Here is a 21,999-nt window from a genome sequence, read left to right on the forward strand (position 1 = left end):
ATCATAGGAGTGTTAGCTAGATGCGCTTTATCCACATTAAATTGCCTAATCATTTTCTCGACATATTCAAACCAGTGGATTAATATTTCACAAGCTTGGTGTCCTCATTAAAATAACTAGACAAAACCAAGTTTTTCCAAGATCTTTCATCTCAAATTCAGATTTCAAGTAGGTTGTAGTTTCTCTTATTTCATGAAAAGTAGTCTATTATGTTCATAACATCGATATATAGAGCAACAATTGAAAATCTAGCACTCATTTTTTTTATAAGAACGCAAGGGCACAATTCATTATTCTTTTATCCCTTCCCAATTAAGTATTCACTTAGGCGGGTTTATCATATCCGCCTAGATTTTTTTTTTAATCTGTAAAGTGGGTGTTTCAATTTTATTGTAAGCACACTCCATGTTTTAGACTTAATTGATTTACGTAATGTAACACTATCAAACACTTTCATATGTGTGTATATATATATAATATCCAAATCTTAGATCCCCATAGAGATATGTAGTAACCACATCCATGAATTGTATTTCCTATACTTCTGAAACTATAAGACTAGTTAAATAGTGGAACATTATAACGTCCATCATGAGATGAATAAGTATCGAGGGCATTGTTAGAAACCTTGCACCAAAAGAGAACCTTATACATTAAGACTTTAATATTTTCATTATAATTTCTGAAAAAGAATCATCTATGTCCTACTGACTTTACGCTTGGTGGTTTAGCACTACTGGACCTAACCATTCTTTTGTCAAAGAATACTTCTTTCTGGATTGGTTCTTCATAATTAGGCCAATCTTCTCTTTATTGACATCTTTCAACTAATCTTGGTTCCATGTCATCGTGCTTTATCATCTCATTAGCAACAGTATATGCAAATATATCATCAATAAGTATGTATGATCTGTCTATTGACTCATGTGCACTCACATAACCCATTTGAGATTTCTTTGTTCTTTGGAACCAGTATTAACTTCAGAGTATCCTCTAGTATTTATTCATGGATATGGCAATAATTAGAGACATAAGAGGTTTATGTATTGCTGATAAATAGTTGTGCCTTACTCTTTGCTGATAAATAGTTGTCTTACTCTTCTCTTCCTTTAGATGTGTCTATCAGACCAAGTATTTTCCCCCATTTCCGTTTAGGAGCTACATCATCAACCACACATCCACAATGTGTCATTGCAACACACTCTCCAGTGGTGTTCTTCCCCTATTTGGGTATTTTTAACCTTTCGAGTACATTTGTAGCTAGTATGTGTGATATTGTCACTTTTAGAGTAACATTAAACATATCAAGTATCAACCTTGATTCGTTTTACCTCAAATTTACATTGTGAAGTTACGAGATCATAATTAGATAATATGGGAAAATTCAATGACAATTCTTATCCTTCCCTTTGGAAAACCATTTTTCCTATCCCTCTATGTGATGGTAACTTGTCTCACCACATTGACAATCCACAAATTTTACAATAAAAAAAATCATCCGTCAGGGGTTCTAATTAGCAGATAATTGTTAGGGTTCATATCCAACATATAGATAATCGTTTTTGACGATCCATTTTGTCGCATGGTGGGGTCACAATTGACACATATTCTGCACAACCAAATTATGCTTAAATATAAAATATCAACCTTAATCCAGTTATTAGCTGGTGGGCATGACAATAATTGACTAGTAGCGAGTTTAAAAATGAACCATGTAATACTGCAAGATAATGATATAGGTAAATTGGTTCGTATAATCAATGCTCTAGCTCTCATCTATGGCCTTTTGATGACAACTTCTACAAAACCATTCTTATGTATACACATAGGAGTATACGATGTTCTAGGTCGATCCCAATACATATACAATTATATCAAATCCTTATGATATAGAGACTTGGAGCCTAGGTGGAAAGAGGAGAGTTTGAACTTTTGGTGAAATTAGGAGTGGAGACATTGGAGAGGTAGCTAGAGTTTTTAAGGTTATGGAGTGTCTTATTAATTCTTACTTTATATGTCTAGCCACCTATTTATGTGACATTTTTCAACCCGGCCACTAACTAGTCTTAGGTTTTCATTTATCTATTGTTATTTCTTTGTTTATTATTTACGTGTTTTTCAAGCCATATATATATATATATCGTGAGACCAATAGTTTTTCGTAAGACACGTATGACCAATTCTCATCCCTTGGATTAGATCTATAATCATCAAATCTGAACATTCATAAACGCCACGAGACTTCTCAATAATTACAAAATTGTCACCGTGCAACTTTAGACCATTAGATCATATACTTATAAAATTGATCAATGAACATAAATTGGTCTTACGGGTCTCACATGAATCCAACTATATATATATATATATATATATATATATAATTTTGTATTTTTACCACTTAATTAAAATTATTCAACTATAATAGGCATGCCATAGGTACTAAAAATCAATGTTACATATATACGTTTTCTTAGTTTAATGGTCATGATAAGGTGGTCGGTATACATATACAATTGAAAGGGGTTGAAGTATAAATTAAAATGCTTCTAGAAAAAGAATAGTATGCAAGGGTGGAATATGTAAATTAAAATTGTTTTAAAATGCTCTTTGTATTTCAACATGTAATCTCTTTTTTGTTTTGTTTTTTTTATTAACCTGATATCCAACCCGTTATGCGAGCCAATTAATCTCAGGACAATTATCCCGAATCACCGCATTTGAACCTCCATGGCTACAAAGAGATTTTGATTCATAATTAGACTTGAACCTGAGACCTCACGACACTTTTAATCTTTAGAACACAAACTCAAATCAATCGACCACCACCTTTGTGGTTCAATATATTTTTGTGGTATGAAGAGAACACAGATTTTTTAAACATTTTTGTATGAACTAATTTTTACTCGATAAGAAAATGTGATTTTTGATTTTGTATTTATTTTAATAAGAAATAATACATACTTATTCAATAACGAAAAACATTTATAGAATATATATCAATTTAAATATTACATGTTTAAATAAACTAAGGGGTCGTTTACCAAACACTATTCCGGTAATTGTTTACTGATAAAATTTAAAACTATTATTTACTTACCATGTAAGATTTTAGTCCCCCAATGACATCGTATGCACACTCAACAAAATTGGATTTATAGGACACCCCAATCTCTAAGCGTACCAATAGACCGTTTTATAGGACTTCATTTATATAACCAACATATAAACCGTCATATCTAAAGGTGTTATAGTAAGTTTATATGACGCTTTTGGGCGTCTTAACAAGTTTTTAGGACATATTTAATGCAAAGTGTCGCATTAACAACTTTATAGGACGTTTTTGAGAAAGTGTCATATAAACTCAATTTTTTATAGGACACTTGTTTTTATAGGACATTTTCAAATAGTGTCCTAAAAGTTGCCAATGGGACGCTTTATATTAAAAGTGTCCTAAAAAACTTATTACAACGTCAAAAAACGTCATATAAACTTATTACAACGCCCTTAAATAGGACACTTTATTTTTTTGATCCTATAAACTAGGTCTATTAGGACACTCAGAAATTGAGAGTGTCCTATAAACCCGATTCTGTTGTAGTGGCAACAATTTACCCGATAAGTGCTTACCGTGGAAAGAGTCGTCTCCCCCACTTACCAGGTAAGACTCTTGGTCCTTGTCTCGCTCTTAAAAAGTAAGATTCTTGATCTTTACTATATTCATGCAATGAGATAATGTTACATGGTAAGTGTTTACCCGGATAAGCATTTAATAAACGGCTCTAACCTCGTTAATTTTTATGATAAGAGGGTATTGAATCTTACTAATATTAAATGAGAAAAGGATATTATTATTTAATATTAATGAACAGATGGCTGATAGTGCAATCAAATACATTATTCTGACTTTCTCAGGAACATTAGACGATAAACCCAAACAACTACATGTATAGTCATAAGATTAATTTAAAAAGTGTGTTAAATAAATATATGAGAAATAAAGAAGTGATTTTAGTATTTATATTAACAAATTAATGATTAAGATTTGAGGGATTAATTATGTATTTTTGGATAATTTGGTTGTATGATGACAACTATACGGAACATAAACGAATTGTTTTGTAATTTTTATAAATAGGCGGGGCAAACAAATTAAAATATGTGCATATGTGAATTCGTGAGATTCACATATGAACTATATGTACATATGTGAACCCGTGTGATTCACATATGAACTATGTGTTCATATCTGAAATCGTATGATTCACATATGAACTATTTAATCGATTCATATGTGAACTCGTGTGATTTATATATGAACTATTTAAAATATTCACATTTGAATCTGAATGATTGACATATGAACTATTTAATTGATTCACATATTAATCTTAGATTCACATAGAACATTATAGTTTTTGGATCAAAATCAACATTTTGCTCAAGATTGCTTTCTATATTCGGATTCATATTGAAAGATACGAGATTTGATAAAGATAGAATTAAAATTTTTGATAATCTTGTTAACCTAGAATTGCGATATATGATCAAGAAGAATCGAGGAAAAAATCGATGATAGAATTGTCCTCAAACCGGATTAGATTAGCTAGTTAGAAGCGTTAATGGGATTGAGATCATATATCGCCAACCAGACTTCCATTGTTGTGATCTACGATGACGATGTATTGATCATATATTGCCACCGGTTTTGCTAATTAGCATATTACCCTAATCAACGGGCAAGGATCATTCTCTATTTCTCATACATTTAAACATTCTCATTTGAACCTCTCTCTCTCTCTCTTTCTCTCTCTCTCTCTCTCTATATATATATATATATATTATGTAGGAGGTTTAAGGAAATACTTCAAATAAATGGAAAACTAAAAAACACCTTATCAACCGTCATATTAGATGATCTAATGGATGTGATTAACAAGATGGTCACAAAACTTTTTTATTAAAAAATCTCACCCCTCCCTCTTATTTTTAATTAGGAAAAAGACGAAAAATAAATAAAAATTCGAGCAAAATAAATTACACAAAAAAAAACGATCATATTTATCTCGTTAATTGGCCTGTCACTAATTAGCGACGGATAGGCCAAAAACTGTATTGTGTGTGTGTGTGTATATATATATATATATATTCGAAGGATTTGTGAGAAAGAAAGTTATGGTGAAAAGCGTAAAAATAAATCTAAATCATTGATCATTTTTAATCTCATGTTCACTCGTTAATTGATCTTTAGATTCAAATTGATCTGATGCATCTCAATGCACCTCATTAATGTTGAAATTCAATTATGATTAATCTTAGAATGAAAATCTCTTCTTATAGTTCTCACCATAATTACTTATAACAAAATCCCAACCCTATAACCACAAGGGTGGTGTCTGATTGGTTTGAGCTTAACTTCATAGGTCAAAAGTACCAGGAGATCCCAAAGTTTAAATCGAAGGAGAAATAAAAATCCCTTTGTTGCCACGGAGGTTCAAATGCGTTGACTCCGGGCTATGTGCAAAACAGGTGGTCGTCCTGAAATTAGTCGGCTCGTATAACGGGTTGGATATCCATGTTAATAGAAAAATACGTACCTATATATATATATATATACCTATATATGTATATATATAATTTTCATCTTAATTGAATTATCACGAATTGGTCAAAGTCGATGGCTTTTTTTCCAACTCCACTGGCCTATAAATACCACAAAGTTTACTCATATATCACACCAACATAATCATCTTCTCTCTTACATATCTTCTTTTGTGATTAATACATCATGACTTCCGTTAGTATCGACATCGAGGTTCCATCTTCATTTTCTGCCGAAAAAGTTTTCAAGGTGTTTAGTGATTTTGATAATATTGCACCTAAAGTGAATCCCGAACTTTTCAAGTCCATCGACATAATCGAAGGCAACGGAGGTGTTGGAACCATTAAGATCTTCACATTCGGTGATGGTAAGAAATCGTAACATTACATACTCGTTTTCATCATTATTCAAATAACTATACGTACGTTTATCTAAACATATATAACTATTTACTGCAGCGGTTCCATTTACAAGCGGAAAATATAAGGTGGATGCTATTGATGCAAGCAACTTTTGCTATACCTACTCGTTCTTCGAAGGTGACAACTTGATGGGCATATTAGACTCCATCACAAATCATGTTAAAATCATACCTTCTGCCGACGGAGGAAGCATATTCAAACAAACAGTCATTTACAACTGTAAAGGTGCCGAGAAGCCATCTGAAGAGGTTCTTAAAATCGAAAAAGAAACATATGAGAAAACGTTCAAGGCCATCGAGGCTTATGGTGTTGCTCATTCTGAAAATTATTGATTTTTCTCCGTCAACATTTTCTATCGTGGGCGATTTCAAATCCTTTCGGTATCGTGTTTGCTGTTTCTCGATTTAGTGTGGTTTGGAATAAAGATCAAGATTCCAGTTATGTAATTTTTGTACTACCTTTGATTTCGTTGCATTTGTTACTATAAGAAATGATGAGTGAATATGGAATAATTTTCTTTAATTTTTTTTTTGTCAATTTGTTTTATACATATTTACATTTTTAAAGTAGTCTGCAAGCGGTGACTCCGGGCTATCTACAAAACTTGTAGTTGCCCTTGGATTAGTCGGCTTGCATAGCGGATTGAATCCAGGTTAATAAAAAAAAAATCACTGGTAGGATGTTTTTTTATTGATTTCAAATCCGATTTTAAATCAATTCCATTATCAATTTTTCTCTTGATTCTTCTCGATCATATAACCAATAAGTCATTTACTAAACTTAGGGGCCGTTTACTAAACGCTTACCCGGTAAACACTTACCGGGTGATTTGCCTTACCGGATGAATATGACAAGGGTCAAAAATCTTACCCAGTAAGAACAATGATAAAGATGAAGAGTTTTACTCGAGTAACGACTCTTATCCGGATAAGCGCTTACCGGGTAAATTGTTTTGTTATCAATTATTCTCTTAGCCAATAAGTCATTCGCTAAACTTAATTGAAGTCAAAAGTTGACTTTCATATTATGAACGTAGCAAAAAGATGATAGATTTCAATAATATAACTATCATATTCAGGTTGTTGTGGAAAATGACATGGTGGTATAGTAGTTGACTTTAAACTTAAACAAGTATTTTCCATAGATGAATGGGAGAAAACGTAAACCATATAATAAACAACCAAAAAAACCAACTTAGCCAAAGAAAATATCAGAAAATTCACATAAATATTCATTTTATAAAATGAATTAATTTTTAATCATTTTAGAAATCATTTTTTTAGCTAAAGTTTACAAAAAAGCTTTACATAAAGTTTATTTTCAGGTAAAAAAAGGAGTTAAACAATGAATTTTGTAAAAAAAGGGATTTTACACAAAAAGTTTTATGCAGAAAATCTTAAAGCATTTTTTTGCGTAAATTCTCCTTTTTTACGTAAAGTTTTTTTTTAAAATTATTTTTCCTCATAATAAATTTTGTGTGGAAAATTCTTTGTCTATGTAAAGGTCTTTTTTTTCTTTTTTTAAATTTTGGCTATTTCAAGAAAGGGCTTTGTAAAGTGGCTAAAATGTGAAAGTCATTTTATAAAATGGCTATTTGCATAAATTTCCTGTAAGGGACTGTTTACCAAACATTTATCCGGTAAGCGTTTATCACTTACTTATCGGATAAGATTTTAGTTCATCAAAACGATATCGTGTGCAACAATTTACTCGGTAAGTACTAACTGTGGTAAAAGTCATTGTTCGTCTCAAACGGATCTACAAGAGTTTGGAAGGTAACAGTTTGTAGAAGGGAGTTGAATACAAAACACACGAAATCTTAAATTTCCTTTATTGATAAAAGAAGATCAATACAAAATTTACAAATTGTTGCGGAAATAGAAAAGGTAAAGACCTAATCTAAACAATCTAAGAAACACACAGTTCAGTTAAGTACAAATAAGATTAAAAACAAGAAAGAATATAGTAAGGAGAAGAAGGCGTTGCCGATAAGAGAGAACTTCTCAACTATTTATACTCATTGCACTTAATGCAAGTCAGATGGTACAAGCCATGTGACAAACTTCTAGTGGAGAACTTGTCCTTTGTCTTTAGACATGAAGGCTTTTAGTTTCATATGAACAGTTGACTTTTACAAGGTTGGTAAGCACGTTTGGAGAAAATAAAGCAACTCCGTATGTATCCCTTTTTGTGAGGGCTATGAGATTGTCCTTTTGTGCATTAGGAATAAGACAAAAACTAATCTTGTAGAGCAAGATTCATTTGATCGCTGACATTAATTTATCTCGAAAGGTTCTTTAGCAATCGCTGAGTGTGGGTCAGATTTAACACTTTGATTTAGACATTCTGTTATCACCGTATCCACTTCAGATAATAAACTGTCATGTCTCTTTCTTCAGCTACTTCTTTGACATCGCTGAAGGTTTCTTTGATATAAGTTTTTTCTTTGGGGAATACTTTTTTCTTCGAAACGTTTATAGTGTATGTTCAGCAATCACTGAACAGACTTAGAGATGTTTGTTGAAACTGAACAAAATTTACAACAAGTATTTTTCACTAAGTATGTAGGATCATCATTAAATACCTGAGATAGTTTGGATCAACAATCTTCCCCTATTTGATGATGACGAAGCAACATAAAAAAATTGCTATGTATTACAGTGAAGGAATGAGACTTGAAAGGTACATGTCCCATTTACTGTTTTGTGGGATATTTTTCAATGTCAAGGAGCATTAAGCTGAAATTCATTTATTTGTAAAAGATTACAAGTGAGAAAATAAAATTTCATAAAAAAGAAATACATCACTAAAAGCATATTAGCTGATAAATGTAAAGGAAGATATTTTATCACTAATTAATAATTTAAACGAGAAATGGAACTCGTATATTCATGTCCCATTTACTGTTTTTAGGGATATTTTTTCAGCAAGGATAAGGTAAAGTATTTTTGAAATTTCATTGATAATTGAAACTGAAGATTACAATGTAAATAAAATTACAAGTTGTCTAAGTACTAAGTGCTAAAAGTCTATATACTGAGAAAAGGAAAAAAGAAATACTATCAGCTAGATCATTAAAAGAAATGTAGAAGGGGACTTGTTCTCCTTGAGTCTTTCTTTTCAGCATCTCCTTTCTGATCTCTCTGTCTATCATCTCTCCAAAAATGTCATCGTTGATCGAGGAACGAAGATAGTCGAGGTGTTCAGCTGGGGGAAGAGGGAGTTGAGATACTCTCTGAAACCTATGGTCACCATCATAGTCTAAAAAGATAAGACCATATTCAGGTTTGGTGTGCACTGAGTTGGGAGCATAAGGATCTTTCTCAGGCAGTGTCAGGTTGAGCATTGATAGGTCAGGTCTCTTCATATGCTCCAAAAGGGCATCTATTGAGAACTTAGTTTGATGTTCATATTTGTGAGAAAGCCCTTCTTCGATATATGAGATGATGGTTCTTCTTTTCCTTGAGACTTTTTGAGGTAAAGGAGGGATTTCATTTACCTTTGATATTATGTCGAATAGTTGGTTCAGTGCATGCTCGATCACCTCCTTGTATCTTGACTTTGATCTCTGAATGGCATGCCTAATCTCAAGCCATTCATAGAATCCATACTAATAAAGGAAGGTAGGATAGTAAGTGTCTACATGCTTATTCTCTCTGAATATCACCATTGAGACTAGCAGTTGACCATCCTTGGTGCGTCCATAGATAATCACATTGGTTATTTTGTCTTCGTTCAGTCGTCCATTGATCTTTTCCCTACACCACCTTAGTTCTTCATTCATTAGTGCCAACTCCTTTTCATGTTCTTTTTCAGCTTCTCTGAATAGAAGAATTGAGCACCAATGGAATTATATTTCTCAAACCTTCCTTAAGAGTGAGCTTCTTTTGCAAGAGCATTCGGCAACTCCAAGCTATCCTTCATTTGCTGTTTATGCTTTTCAAGCTCTTCCTCAGCTCCCAATGCTTCTTCCTTCTCAGCATCAGTGAGAAAATAAAACTCACCACCTTCAGATATATGAAGAGGGATTTTACTTTGAACTGGTCGAGTGGATTTATCAGTTGTATCATCCTTCTAGTTTCTTCAACCCTTGAACACACAGGGAGTCTTGAGGATCTTTTGGTGTTGAGGTAGGCATCGCCGTCTTCAGCATCAGACTCAGGTATGTACAAGAGAATGTCTTTAGCTTCTGAAGGTTTATTCCTTTTGATTGGGGAATCAAGCATGGCAGAGGATGACCTGGAATCATTTGAAGGTGAAATGATTGAGAAAAGGATGTATGAAGAGAGGGTTATAGGTGTTGAGAGTTCAGGTTCAATGATCTGAGAAGTGTAGAGGATCATAGGAAGACTTACCTCAGAAAATTTGAGCTCCCCCTCAGAGTTATGGATAATTGTTAGGTTATCTTCAACAAGTCCTTTGCCTTGAGAATTCTGGTTCTCTGATGAAAGGGCCATCTCCCTTTGAGGACCCGATTCCTTGATCTGGACTCCCCTGGATAATGCCATGGGATTTGGTTTGATGAAGAATTCATCTTCATTATCATCATCAACATCGCCTAGGTCAATTCCAGGGTCTGGAAGATCCAGCTCTAAAAGATCATCTTCATTATCATCCTCTTCCATCTCCCCCTCAGGTATAGAAAGATCAGCTTTAGCGGGGGAAGAGGATGGCATATCCTTAGCAGCTTCAGCTGTATCAATCTTAGCACTGCTCTTAACGAGGAGCTCATCAGCTTCTGAGACTAGCTTCTCGGACTCAGCTTTAGTAGCAGTCTTCTCCCCCTCTTTGTCATTCTCGTTTGGAGAAGGAAGGTGAGTGATAACCTCATCGAACCTGGACTCGAGTTTGGTCAGTGACTCTTGTTGTGAAGCATGATTTTCCACTAGCGATTGGAGAGTTGAGCAATATATAGATGGGAAGGATGGAGTAGCAATTGGAACTAGTTTCTGAAGCTCTTGAAGAGTTTGTGTCAATAACACTCCATGCTCAACAAGCTGAGTGTTAACCTCTTCAGATGTCGGCGAAGGCACTCTGAAGGCCCTTGATGTTGGAGGAGTTTTCAGAGACCTCCACCTTCAACTTGAGCACATCTTCCTTTAAGGAGGATGTGTGCCGATAGATGCTGGCACCATACTGATGAAGGTTGTCACCCTTCTTCTTCACATCTTGGACATCTTCCAATACCATGACTAGGATTGGTAAACTAAATTGCAGCTTTGTGTTCGTGGAAGGAGGCTACTTTTTAGGTACCTTCTCTACTTAGGTAGAGACTGCCTTCCTATCAGCGCCTAGGATAGGACCTGAGATAAAATGAACAAGTAGTTGAGCTAAGGAATGCTCCGGTTTAGTAAAAAAAGATGTAGGGAAGGATGTGGTACCTAAGGCATCTTTAGTAGCATCCGACTGATTGCCACCAAGGCGTGACTTGCCCCGTCTCTATCTTGAGAATCAGAGACTAGTTTCTGAGGAAGCTTATGAGATGTAACCTCGGGTCCTATGGTGCTTACGCCAGTCCATTCCTCTAACGGTTGAAACAGTTGAGCTTGTTTCATGGCTTGGGCAAAGATCTCATCAGATGTGGGGACAACCAGACCTGGTTCATGTGTACTATATGTGTAAATCAAAATTGGGTGGATCTTTACCAGAAGCTTGACAGAGCAATGCCGCATGGAGGTATAAGGCCCACAAATTCATGAACTTCTTTTCCCCAAAATAAAGAACCTTGAATGGTTTTCCTAGGTTTAGAAACTCCGCCTTGAGTGGTTTTGGTTTTCCTAGGTTTAGAAGCCTTGGTCTTGTTACGAGGACCAATATTAGGTTCAGAATGTGTCCTCTTCATAGAGGATGAGGAAGGTACAACTTGGGTAGACGCTGATGGGATAGTCAGTGCCATAGTCGCTGAAGAAAAAGAAGAAGGGAGGTCCATTTTAGTAAAAGTCAATATTTCTAATCTAATGATGGTATTAAAAAATATGGTTTTTTAGCTATGACATGTTGACCATTTCAATGACAACAACATTAAATACTCATAGCTAAAAAGTACAAAATGGACGTCCACTCGGTAAAGTTATCTGATACATAGTGCTTTCAACAGTTGAAAATAAACTTTTTGGTTGAAAAGTTACAATGTGTACGTCCATTTGGTGCACAATTCGGACGTCCACTTGGTGCACAATGTGGAGGTCCACTTGAACCCAAAATTTAACAATTCGCATTCCCATATAGCAAATAATATGGAATTTATACAACAATCATAGTGGGGGTTTACATTGGATCCCAACTTATAAAACTTTAAAATTGCCCGAAGGCTACCATAAACTTTTTGTTATCAATAACTTCATACCAAAATATATAACTTCACAATATAAAGATCAATAGCAGACTTCATAAAATTTGTCTACAAGCTTCATACATGAAACTACAAATAAAAATGTCACATACTTTTCCTTTACCTTCTAAACATTGTTGCTCTGAAATGCATATTTTGAAAGCAAAATGAGGGTTATACCATTCGATCTAGTAAAGAAATCTTTCTTAGTTCAATAGTTGCAATAAAATCAGTCAGGTAAGACTTCTCAAATCAGTAACATATAGTTGCCATCCAGGCACAATTTAATCGTTCGTAAGCCTAGTTGGCGCTCAAGCACAACCCGTCAACCCCAAGCACAACCATCTGTAAAGTAAGGAAAACTAAGGCGTAAAGTAGGAAAATCGTAATTTCTTGTATCTCCTTATAAATAAGAGTCCCCTTCCTCTTTTGCAGTTTGTGAATATGAGTTGTTTTTAGAAACTTTGCATCTCCATGTACCCTCATCATTCCAATCCATGTATCCACGATTAATCATATTATTATTATTCATATGGATTAATTATTCTTCCATTTATAAACTGTTTTGATCTACAATTGCTTTTGCTTTACATATTTTGTTTAGATCATTGATTCAATATGAGATATGGGATCCAACAATTGGTATCATAGAAGATTGATTATTCATAATTAAATCGATCCAATCTTTCAATTTCATCTCATTAAATCCATTTTATTTCATCTCATTTCTAGATCCATGCTATTCATTTTATCTTTGTTCTCGAGTCGTTCTCGACAATTCCATTCAAATCTGTGGTTGATTATGTTTGTATTTAAATTCTGTTTTTATTTTGTTCTTATTCAATTCGACAAGTAAATTTTCATCAGCTTTGAAATGTGGATGGTAGTTCTGGAAGAAAAATCGAAGCAAAATTGTTAACAACTGCTTATGCACACAAGATGTTTGATGAATTGCTTATGAGAGATTTGGTTTCATATAGTGATATGATGAATAAGAATTTTCAATGTCAGCAACCAAAGTTTTGAAATCAACACTTTGATTGTGATTTTATTGTGCAAAACAAGATTCAATTTTTTACGGCGATGAACAATAACAGGATGTTGATAGATTTGCGATGTTGTGCTATGTCATTCATATATTTCTCATCACAAAACCAATTAAGACGATTTAAATGGCCCTAGATAGATAACAGACGGATATACAAGTTTCATGTTTTGAGTTTTCACATATTCGAAAGGTGGAAAGGCCAGAAGTATCGTTGAAGTGAAATGTAGTTTGCTGAGGCAAAGGTGTTACGCATCGAGTTAGATCTGCTTCTTGAGTGAAGGACCAGAGCTTCTGGAGTATTTCATGCCTTAGAGAAGGTTCACTCGAGTAGATGCTAGCACGTTAAAGAAGAAGCTACTAGACAAATCCACATGACTGTGTTATATCAATCATATCTTATTTGTTCAAGCTCTAGAGAAGATGAATCTAACTCCATGAACAGATAACAGAATTTCTACACTATTTATGTTTTGAGTTTTTGCAAACTCCAGAGCTATAATGGTGTAATTTAGTGACAAAGTTGGTATAAGATGGTTGGATGATAATGTTCTTCGTTGATTTGAGTTTCAAAAAGAAGACCAGAAGTAGCTATGACGTCATGTCCAGAAGTAGCCATAACTTAATGTCCAGAAGTACCAGAGATAGGAATATTTCTGGAAAAGCCTTTTAGAAGTGGCACATGGACTAGAAGGTGATACGAGCTTGAACATACTATAGCATAAGCTGCTGATAGATTTGCACAACTTTGGCATTATTAGCATATCTCACTCGTCTGAGCACCAATAAATGTGAGATCAAGTTCTTTGGAAATCTAACACGCTGATCTACAATTTTATATTTTCATTTTATAGAAACTCCAGATCTTCCATTACCAGAAATATGTAGAAGTCGGTGCAATGGTGCTGGACAATAGCCTTCTTTGTGGTCAAAAGATTTTTTTTTGGAAATGATAGGTGGTATTATGGATTGCACTAAGACACGTCAAACTCTAGAATGTTTTTCTTAACGCTCAAATCAAATGTATTTTTAGATTTCAAGATGTCCACGACTTCAGTTCATCTCAATTTTGGACCCGTTCTTCATTAGACAATGTTTCTAAACAACAAAGGATCAAGACACATAGTTCTGAACCAACACTTCATCAGAGATAGCTTCTTGCAAGCAGAAATGGGATGTTGAAATTTTGTCAAGGATCAAAGAACTTCCAAGTCTAATTCTCATCCTTGGATCTCATAAGGGGGCTCTCTCATAGTTATACACTTGGTGGTTTCGAGGTCTACGATTAGAATAAGATATTTTTGGGTGATAGTCATTCCAAGTTCCTCATTTTTGAAATATTTCTTGTCGATAAGCTAGAGCCTCTAAAGCTTACGAAGCACTACTTGATCATTTATTGGAGATTTCTTCACAAGAGCATCATGTTGAGGGGGAGCTTTGAATATTTTAAGTCTAGACGATCTCTGAAGATTCCAAGCCTTAAAGGCTAGAGGTGGAAACCTTTCTTTGGCAGAGACTCTAATCTCCTCTGGACTCGCATCCCATAGATAGTGTTACTTCTGGAGTTTAAGGTTTCTATATCGAGGGAGTAATAACTAGATTCTGGTTATCAACTGAGGTAATTATTATGTGATTATTTGATATGTTGAGATAGGCATCTCCGTCTTCAGCATCAGACTCAGGTATGTACAAGATAATGTCTTTAGCTTCTGAAGGTTTATTCCTTTTGATTGGGGAATCAAGCATGGCAGAGGATGAGCTGGAATCATTTGAAGGTGAGATGATTGAGAAAGGGATGTATGAAGAGAGGGTTATAGGTGTTGAAAGTTCAGGTTTAGAGATTTGAGAAGTGTAGAGGATCATAGGAAGGCTTACCTCAGAAAAGTTGAGCTCCCCCTCAGAGTTATGGATAATTGTTTGGTTGTCTTCAACAAGTCATTTTCCTTGAGAATTTTGGTTCTCTGATGAAGGGGCCATCTCCCCTTGAGGGTCCGAGTCCTTGATCTGGATTCCCCTGGATAATGCCATGGGATTTGGTTTGATGAAGAATTCATCTTCATCATCATCGTCAACATCGCCTAGGTCAATTCCAGGGTCTGGAAGATCATCTTCATTATCATCCTCTTCCATCTCCCCCTCATGTATAGAAAGATTAGCTTTAGCGGGGGAAGAGGATGGCATATCCTTACCAGCTTTAACTGCATCGATCTTAGGACTGCTCTTAACGAGGAGCTCATCAGCCTTTGAGACTAGCTTCTCGGACTCAGCTTCATTGGCAATCTTATCCCCCTCTTTGTTATCCTCATTTGGAGAAGGGAGGTGAGTGATAACCTCATCGAGCCTGGACTCGAGTTTGGTTAGTGACTCTGCTTGTGAAGCATGATTCTCCACCAGCGATTGGAGAGCTGAGCAATATATGGATGAGAAGGATGGAGTAACAATTGGAACTAGTTTATGATGCTCTTGAAGAGTTTGCGTCAGTAGAGTATTATTTCTCTTTCACAATCTACACCTAGTTGTCGTGCAACGAGTCTAAAGTCTTGGGCTCTTTTAGCAGAACATGTCCAAAATGAGACGCTATGCCTAACATTCTTGATTGCTTTCTCAATCATAGAAAACCCATCTTGCACAAGAATATTAATGATATGCGCACAACGACATGTAAAACAACTTACCCTTTAAAATTAATGAGGAAGAAGTAAGAGTACCTAAGAGTCTGTCAACCAAAGCATCATTTTATTGAACATTTGTCAAGTGTCAATATTGACAACTTGTTGTCAATGTTCTAATCCATAAAGCACTCGACTATAACTTGGGACAAAGCCGTGTGTGGATATGGCACATGTAAAAAGTTGCAACAAATAATATATTAACATTGAATTATAAAGATTTACAGAATACTAAAATGAGAAATAACATGATAATCCGATTTTGTAACTTCCTATTGGCATCTATGTAGTGCGTTCTTAGTGCCATGTAACCTTTGTTTTGGTTACAGGTTGTTCACATATCCAAAGTAAGAGCAATCCTACTTTTGTTTTCTTACAAACATCGCAATTTACAACCTTATTTTTGTTTCATATATCTTCACGATGTCGGACTTGATTGTAGCTCTACAAGACACCTTAAATAAAGGTTGAAGACCATTTGAATACTTTCGAAAGCCATGATGCTCAACAATAGAAAGTGGATAATCATAAAGAATGATCATCTTAGCTAAATCATCCCTTGAGCTTTCAGCACTAAAGCTATAATTACTTAACAAATATGTTTTTCCATCCTTAGCGGTCTGCTCTCGAGCTAGAATATATTGGCTTATGTCGTTTGTAACTCTTCTAGGACATATCTTAAAATGATCTTTCAAATGTGTCGTCCCATCATTGGGTCTACTAGTCATCCGTTTATTGCAATTTTTACATTTTGCAAATCAATGAAGACCGTCAATATATATTGCTTCAAAATGGTTCTAGACAACATATTTCAATCTTTTGTTTGATGGTTCAGTCTCAGGGCTAATATTTGACCTCATAGGCATGCTTACAGATCTGTTGGTGTCATTACAAGTCGTTTGATCTTTATCGTGTCCTTTCGTAGCATTACATCTAATATCTTCTGTGTTATATGCTAAAAGCAAAGATATCCTCAGTCACAATCTCATAGAGGAAAATCCAGTTATCTGCTCAATGGATGACCATTTTTCTACCAAAGAGGCAGACTGTCCATCTTCAACTTCAAGTTGTTGTATGTTTTTAATAAAAAAAAGGCAGCCAAGTAAAATAGTTGTTGTATGTTTTTAATAATAGCTATGATTCTATGAATCAGTGACTAAAAGTTCTTGTATGTTTTTAGTAATACTTCTGTGAATAATAGTTTCTATATGTTTTACATTATTTTTTATTACCAAGTAAAAACATATAGTTTGAAATATATATAACATAAAACATTAGAAGGCAAAAACCCAAAACCAAATATTCACAACGTTGCCTAATCATAGCCATTATATGGTGTGTGTCGACTTACAAGCAAAAAAGCAGCCTTAGAAATTATAATCAAAAGCTTACAAGCAAAGGCGGCCTTACAGAAGCTTGGTGCCATATGTGTGTGTGGTTATGTGAGTCGACTTACAAACAAAAAGATGGCATAACCTTACAATCAAAAGTTGGTTGACATATGAATGAGTGTGTGTAACTTTGTCGATTTGCAAGAAAGATGGCAGTAGGCCGAATGTGATAAATAACAAAAATAGCCAATTTAGTTTAAGCTCTTGAGGAATAATCTTTTATCATGTTCTAATTATCCACAGACAAATAGAAAGACATAGAGTGGTTGCAAAGAAGACGCATTTAAACATAAGTAAATAGAATGTTCCATTTAACAAAAGAGTTTGAGCAACATGCTGACCTCGATGGGATATTGCGATGTAACGATAACTATTTGACTATTGACACAATCTCGATTGGCTATCGGCAGAGACGCTGAGTCCTGAGAGGCTGAGATGAGACGACTGACGATGACGAGGGCTTATGCGGTTATGCCACATACGATGCACTCCAAGTCCAACAGACTACAGCAGGCCATGAGTCAAACAACAAGTGAAGCCCAACAATAGAAGGCTTAAGTGAAGTCCAAAGCCTAAGCCCAAGTACTATTAATATACCGGGTACGAGGCAGGTCGGGGGATACAATACCGGCCCTAGCCCTAAACCCAGTTTGCCTCAAACAAGGATCCTCAGCCCTGGGACCTGTTTTAGCGGGAAATCCCCATCCCCATTCGGGTCGGGTGAACTGGGTTCCCCACCGGGTCGGAACAAATCACCATTCCTACTCTTGGTGGTGGTCCTGCTGACAGATCGGCGGGTGGGGTTGAGGGGAAGCATTGAGCCCCTTTGGATCCAAGTTCTTGGACTTTGGAATTTTACTAATCAACAATCAGCTTTAGGTATCAGCTGTCCTTGAATAGCCTTCAATTGTCGCTGAAAAGTTTCCACTGTTGCTGAACAACGAACTTATCGTTGAATATGTTTTTAGCGATGACTCATACCTGTTGGTTCCAGAACTTAAATTCGGTTATAAGTACTCTTTGACCTTATCCATTAACGGTTGTAACCGTTCAACCAACAATAATCTTTCATTCTCTCATCTAAATATGTAAAACAAGAATCTGGGTATTTATATCATTTTTCACAGCCTTTGGAAACAAGAAGAGAACTCTAGAATTATCCCAATACGAAATTCCTGAACCCAAAGCTAATAGGGTCGAATCATTGTATTCACAAAGTGCTTTTCAACACGATTCTTGTGTTTTATCCAATCCTATACACAGTCTCTAACATGTAACTAGTAAAGTTAATACTATTACTTGGCAAATAAATAATTGTGCCTATATATAGAGAGAGACCCTTTCTTTTGTTAACCATTGAAATATTACTAACTTTGTTAACCAACCTTATCCATTAAATTTATTATTGTCAGATTTAATTTATTTAATGGTAAATTTGTAAGTTTTCATTCATTCATAGGTGAAGAAGGATAATTAGTAAATTATACTAAAAGCCGATTTAGAAAAATTAATTTCTCTAATTAATTAACTTCGATAATTATAAAATACGTTTCAATAACAGATTTAACAATATATATGTAGAGGTTAAAACTATATATATATTTCTTATGTGTGGTTGTTTGGCAAGGGGAAACAAGGCCAGATATAATTTGATCATTATGAACAAATCCAAAATCCTTGTAGACAAAGCCAATCATCAGTTCCCAACCATGGGGCGAATGAAATCCGATACATAAATCAGTTAATAAAAGAAGAGAAAAAGCTTTTATTGTGTCACTTAAGTTATATAGGAATTCCTGAGCCCAAGAGTTAAGAATAACAAGTTCTTTATTACCCAAAATRGAATAACCACTTAGAATAATGAAACAGATTATATTTGTCGAGAAGTGCAAAATCGTATGAATACGACCCTCGTTGTRTATCTTGATTAATTGGATTGTTTCTTTATGAATTCCTACACAAAGGTTTTGTAGATGTACAATTGAAAGGGCTAGAAATGTAAATTAAATGCTTTTAGAAAAACAATGGTTTGTATATTAATGTGGTTTTAAAATGAGAATTTACATAAATAGCCAATTTTTTAAAGGGGTTTATTTTTTTAGTATTTTTTGACCTTCATTTCACTTTGTAGACTATTCTTATGCAAAAGTTTTCGAAAAAAAAAAGTGAAATTCTTACCCAGAAAATGACTGAAAACTAATCCTTACACATATATACAAGTCTTCTGGGTAAAACAACAAAATCAATTATATATATATATATATATATATATATATAATACATATGGTGTGATTAGCTAAAGTTGTTATAATGAATCATTGTATATATTAATGAAGTATTATTATTCTAGCTTTCTTAGAACATGACACGACGGAAACAAATAAATATTATTCACATGTGATTGCAACACCAAACATATAATATTCAAGTTATTTATCCCAATGAGCAATCAGTCATAATTGATGGCTTTCTTTCCAATTCCATTGGTCTATAAATACCATGCACTTCATTCACATTTCATACCAACAAAAGCATCCTTTCTCTTTAGCAAAACAAATCGTCCTTTTTCCTATCTTTTTTGTGATTAGTAAATCATGACTTCAGTTAGCATCAACATTGAGATTCCTTCATCATTTTCTGCCGAAAAGATTTTTAAGGTGTTCAGTGATTTTGACACCATTGCACCTAAAGTAAACCCTGAAGTATTCAAAGCTATCGAGACCAGCGAAGGCAACGGAGGTGTCGGAACCATAAAGATCTTCACTTTTGGTGATGGTAAGAAACTATAACATTAGACAGTGGTTCTTTTTCATCATTATCCAAATAACTATATTTCTGCGAAGCCAATGATCTTTGTCAGTTTGTACTAATTACGTTTTCTTTGTAAACATGATTTACCCACTACAGCCGTCCCATTTACAAGCGGGAAATATAAGGTGGATGCTATTGATGCAAGCAACTTCAGCTATACCTACTCATTCTTTGAAGGTGACAACTTGATGGGCATATTAGACTCCATCACAAATCAAATTACGATCGTACCTTCTGCCGACGGAGGAAGTATATTCAAGCAAACAATCATTTACAACTGCAAAGGGAATGAGAAGCCGTCTGAAGAGGTTCTTAAAATTGAAAAGGACATATATGAGAAAACGTTCAAGGCTATTGAGGCTTATGGTGTTGCCCATCCAGATAACTATTAATTCATCTCCATCAACATTTTTATTATGGTTTCAAATAATTTCGATATCATGTTTTATGTTTCTCTTTTTAATGTGGTTTGAAATAATGAATAAGATTCTTGTTATCTAATTCTTGTACTGTGTTCCCATTTGTTACAATAAACTATGATGAGTGACTTTGATATATGAAAGATGAGTTGTTTTGTTTATTATTACAACAAGCCTACATTTAGAGGCCGTTTACCCTATTGGTTACCCGGTAAGCGCTTACCAATATAAGTCAACACTAAGATTTATTTTGATGCGTAAGATTTTAGTATATCAAAACATATCGAATGCAACAATTTAGTGGGTAAGCGCTTACCTTGGTAAGACTCTCCATCATTCTCATCCCTCTAACCCGGTAAGATTCTTGACCCTTCTCATGTTCATCCGATGAAAAAATGTATCCGATAAATATTTACTAAGTAAGTGTTTAGTAAACGATCCCTTAATCCATTAGATGTTATTGATATAACTTCTTTTAAGTTTGTCAATTGGTTATTCACTAACTAAATTGAAGTCAAACATGCTTTTGACATTATTTGATATAAATTCAACTTACTCCGACTATAGCTACTGTAAATTGAATTTATTCTTGACTCCCGACGTAGCTTTGTTTTCTTTTGAAAATTCAATATTTCTTTGATTTTATGTCTCACTTCGTTGATTATGATTATCTCCAAACTCATGACCATCATTCATTTTTGGATTTTTTGGGAAGAGTTTTTTTTAATGTAGACAACGATACCCTTCTTGCTATCATTTTCCCAAAAGTTGACAAACTGGGAGAATATGTAAAAAATATTCTTTGTTTTCCATCACTTTGGCATGTATAAAAAAAAAATTATTTTGACGCATCTTTTCTTATAAGGCCTTTTGTCTTTACCTTTCTTATGTATCGTAATGGACGATTCCATCGGTTATAATCGGAAAAAAAGGTTAGAAGAGGTTTTTCAAACAAACAAACGTATTTTTCTTCGTATTTTTGATTTTTGTCAGGTATTTTTAATTTCAAATTTTCTTCATTCCGAGACATATAATAAACCCTTCTATTGTTATTAAATTCTTCTTCTTCTTCATCGTCGTAGTCCTCTTCTATTTCTTTTCCTTTTCTTCAACTTGTTCTTTATTTTCCTTGTACTTCTTTTTCTTTTCTTATCTACTTGTGCAACATCAAAACTATCCTTTTGAACCAATTTTCCTTTTTGAGACTTCTTCACACGGAATCAGATCAATGCAAAACGTGCTTGATTTCTTGCATCCGTCTTCTTAGCTTTATCACCAGAACCTCTCGAACTTCTTGTTTTAGAGGTAA

The 21,999-nt window shown here is 34.4% G+C and overlaps 2 protein-coding genes across 2 annotated transcripts; both read left to right on the forward strand.

Moving 5' to 3' along the window:
- Window positions 1-5,734: 5,734 nt before the first annotated feature.
- On the forward strand, window positions 5,735-6,543 carry LOC112527693 (root allergen protein-like). The gene is made up of 2 exons (XM_025138460.1): window positions 5,735-5,969; window positions 6,061-6,543. The coding sequence occupies exons 1-2, from the start codon at window positions 5,789-5,791 to the stop codon at window positions 6,354-6,356; spliced, it is 477 nt and encodes a 158-aa protein (XP_024994228.1). The 5' UTR covers window positions 5,735-5,788; the 3' UTR covers window positions 6,357-6,543.
- A 13,436-nt stretch (window positions 6,544-19,979) lies between these two features.
- On the forward strand, window positions 19,980-20,828 carry LOC112527912 (root allergen protein-like). Its single transcript, XM_025138765.1, has 2 exons — window positions 19,980-20,235; window positions 20,368-20,828. The coding sequence occupies exons 1-2, from the start codon at window positions 20,055-20,057 to the stop codon at window positions 20,661-20,663; spliced, it is 477 nt and encodes a 158-aa protein (XP_024994533.1). The 5' UTR covers window positions 19,980-20,054; the 3' UTR covers window positions 20,664-20,828.
- Window positions 20,829-21,999: the final 1,171 nt, after the last annotated feature.

Source organism: Cynara cardunculus (genome assembly GCF_001531365.2).
Source record: "Cynara cardunculus var. scolymus isolate 2C chromosome LG 15, CcrdV1, whole genome shotgun sequence".
Taxonomy (NCBI): Eukaryota; Viridiplantae; Streptophyta; class Magnoliopsida; order Asterales; family Asteraceae; genus Cynara; species Cynara cardunculus.

Excerpts from the sequence above, each read along its gene's own strand:
- LOC112527693 (XM_025138460.1), top strand. The coding sequence starts at position 5,789 with ATGACTTCCGTTAGTATCGACATCGAGGTTCCATCTTCATTTTCTGCC. Across the intron at positions 5,970-6,060 it reads GATCTTCACATTCGGTGATG|CGGTTCCATTTACAAGCGGA; the intron begins GTAAGAAATCGT and ends TATTTACTGCAG.
- LOC112527912 (XM_025138765.1), top strand. The coding sequence starts at position 20,055 with ATGACTTCAGTTAGCATCAACATTGAGATTCCTTCATCATTTTCTGCC. Across the intron at positions 20,236-20,367 it reads GATCTTCACTTTTGGTGATG|CCGTCCCATTTACAAGCGGG; the intron begins GTAAGAAACTAT and ends TACCCACTACAG.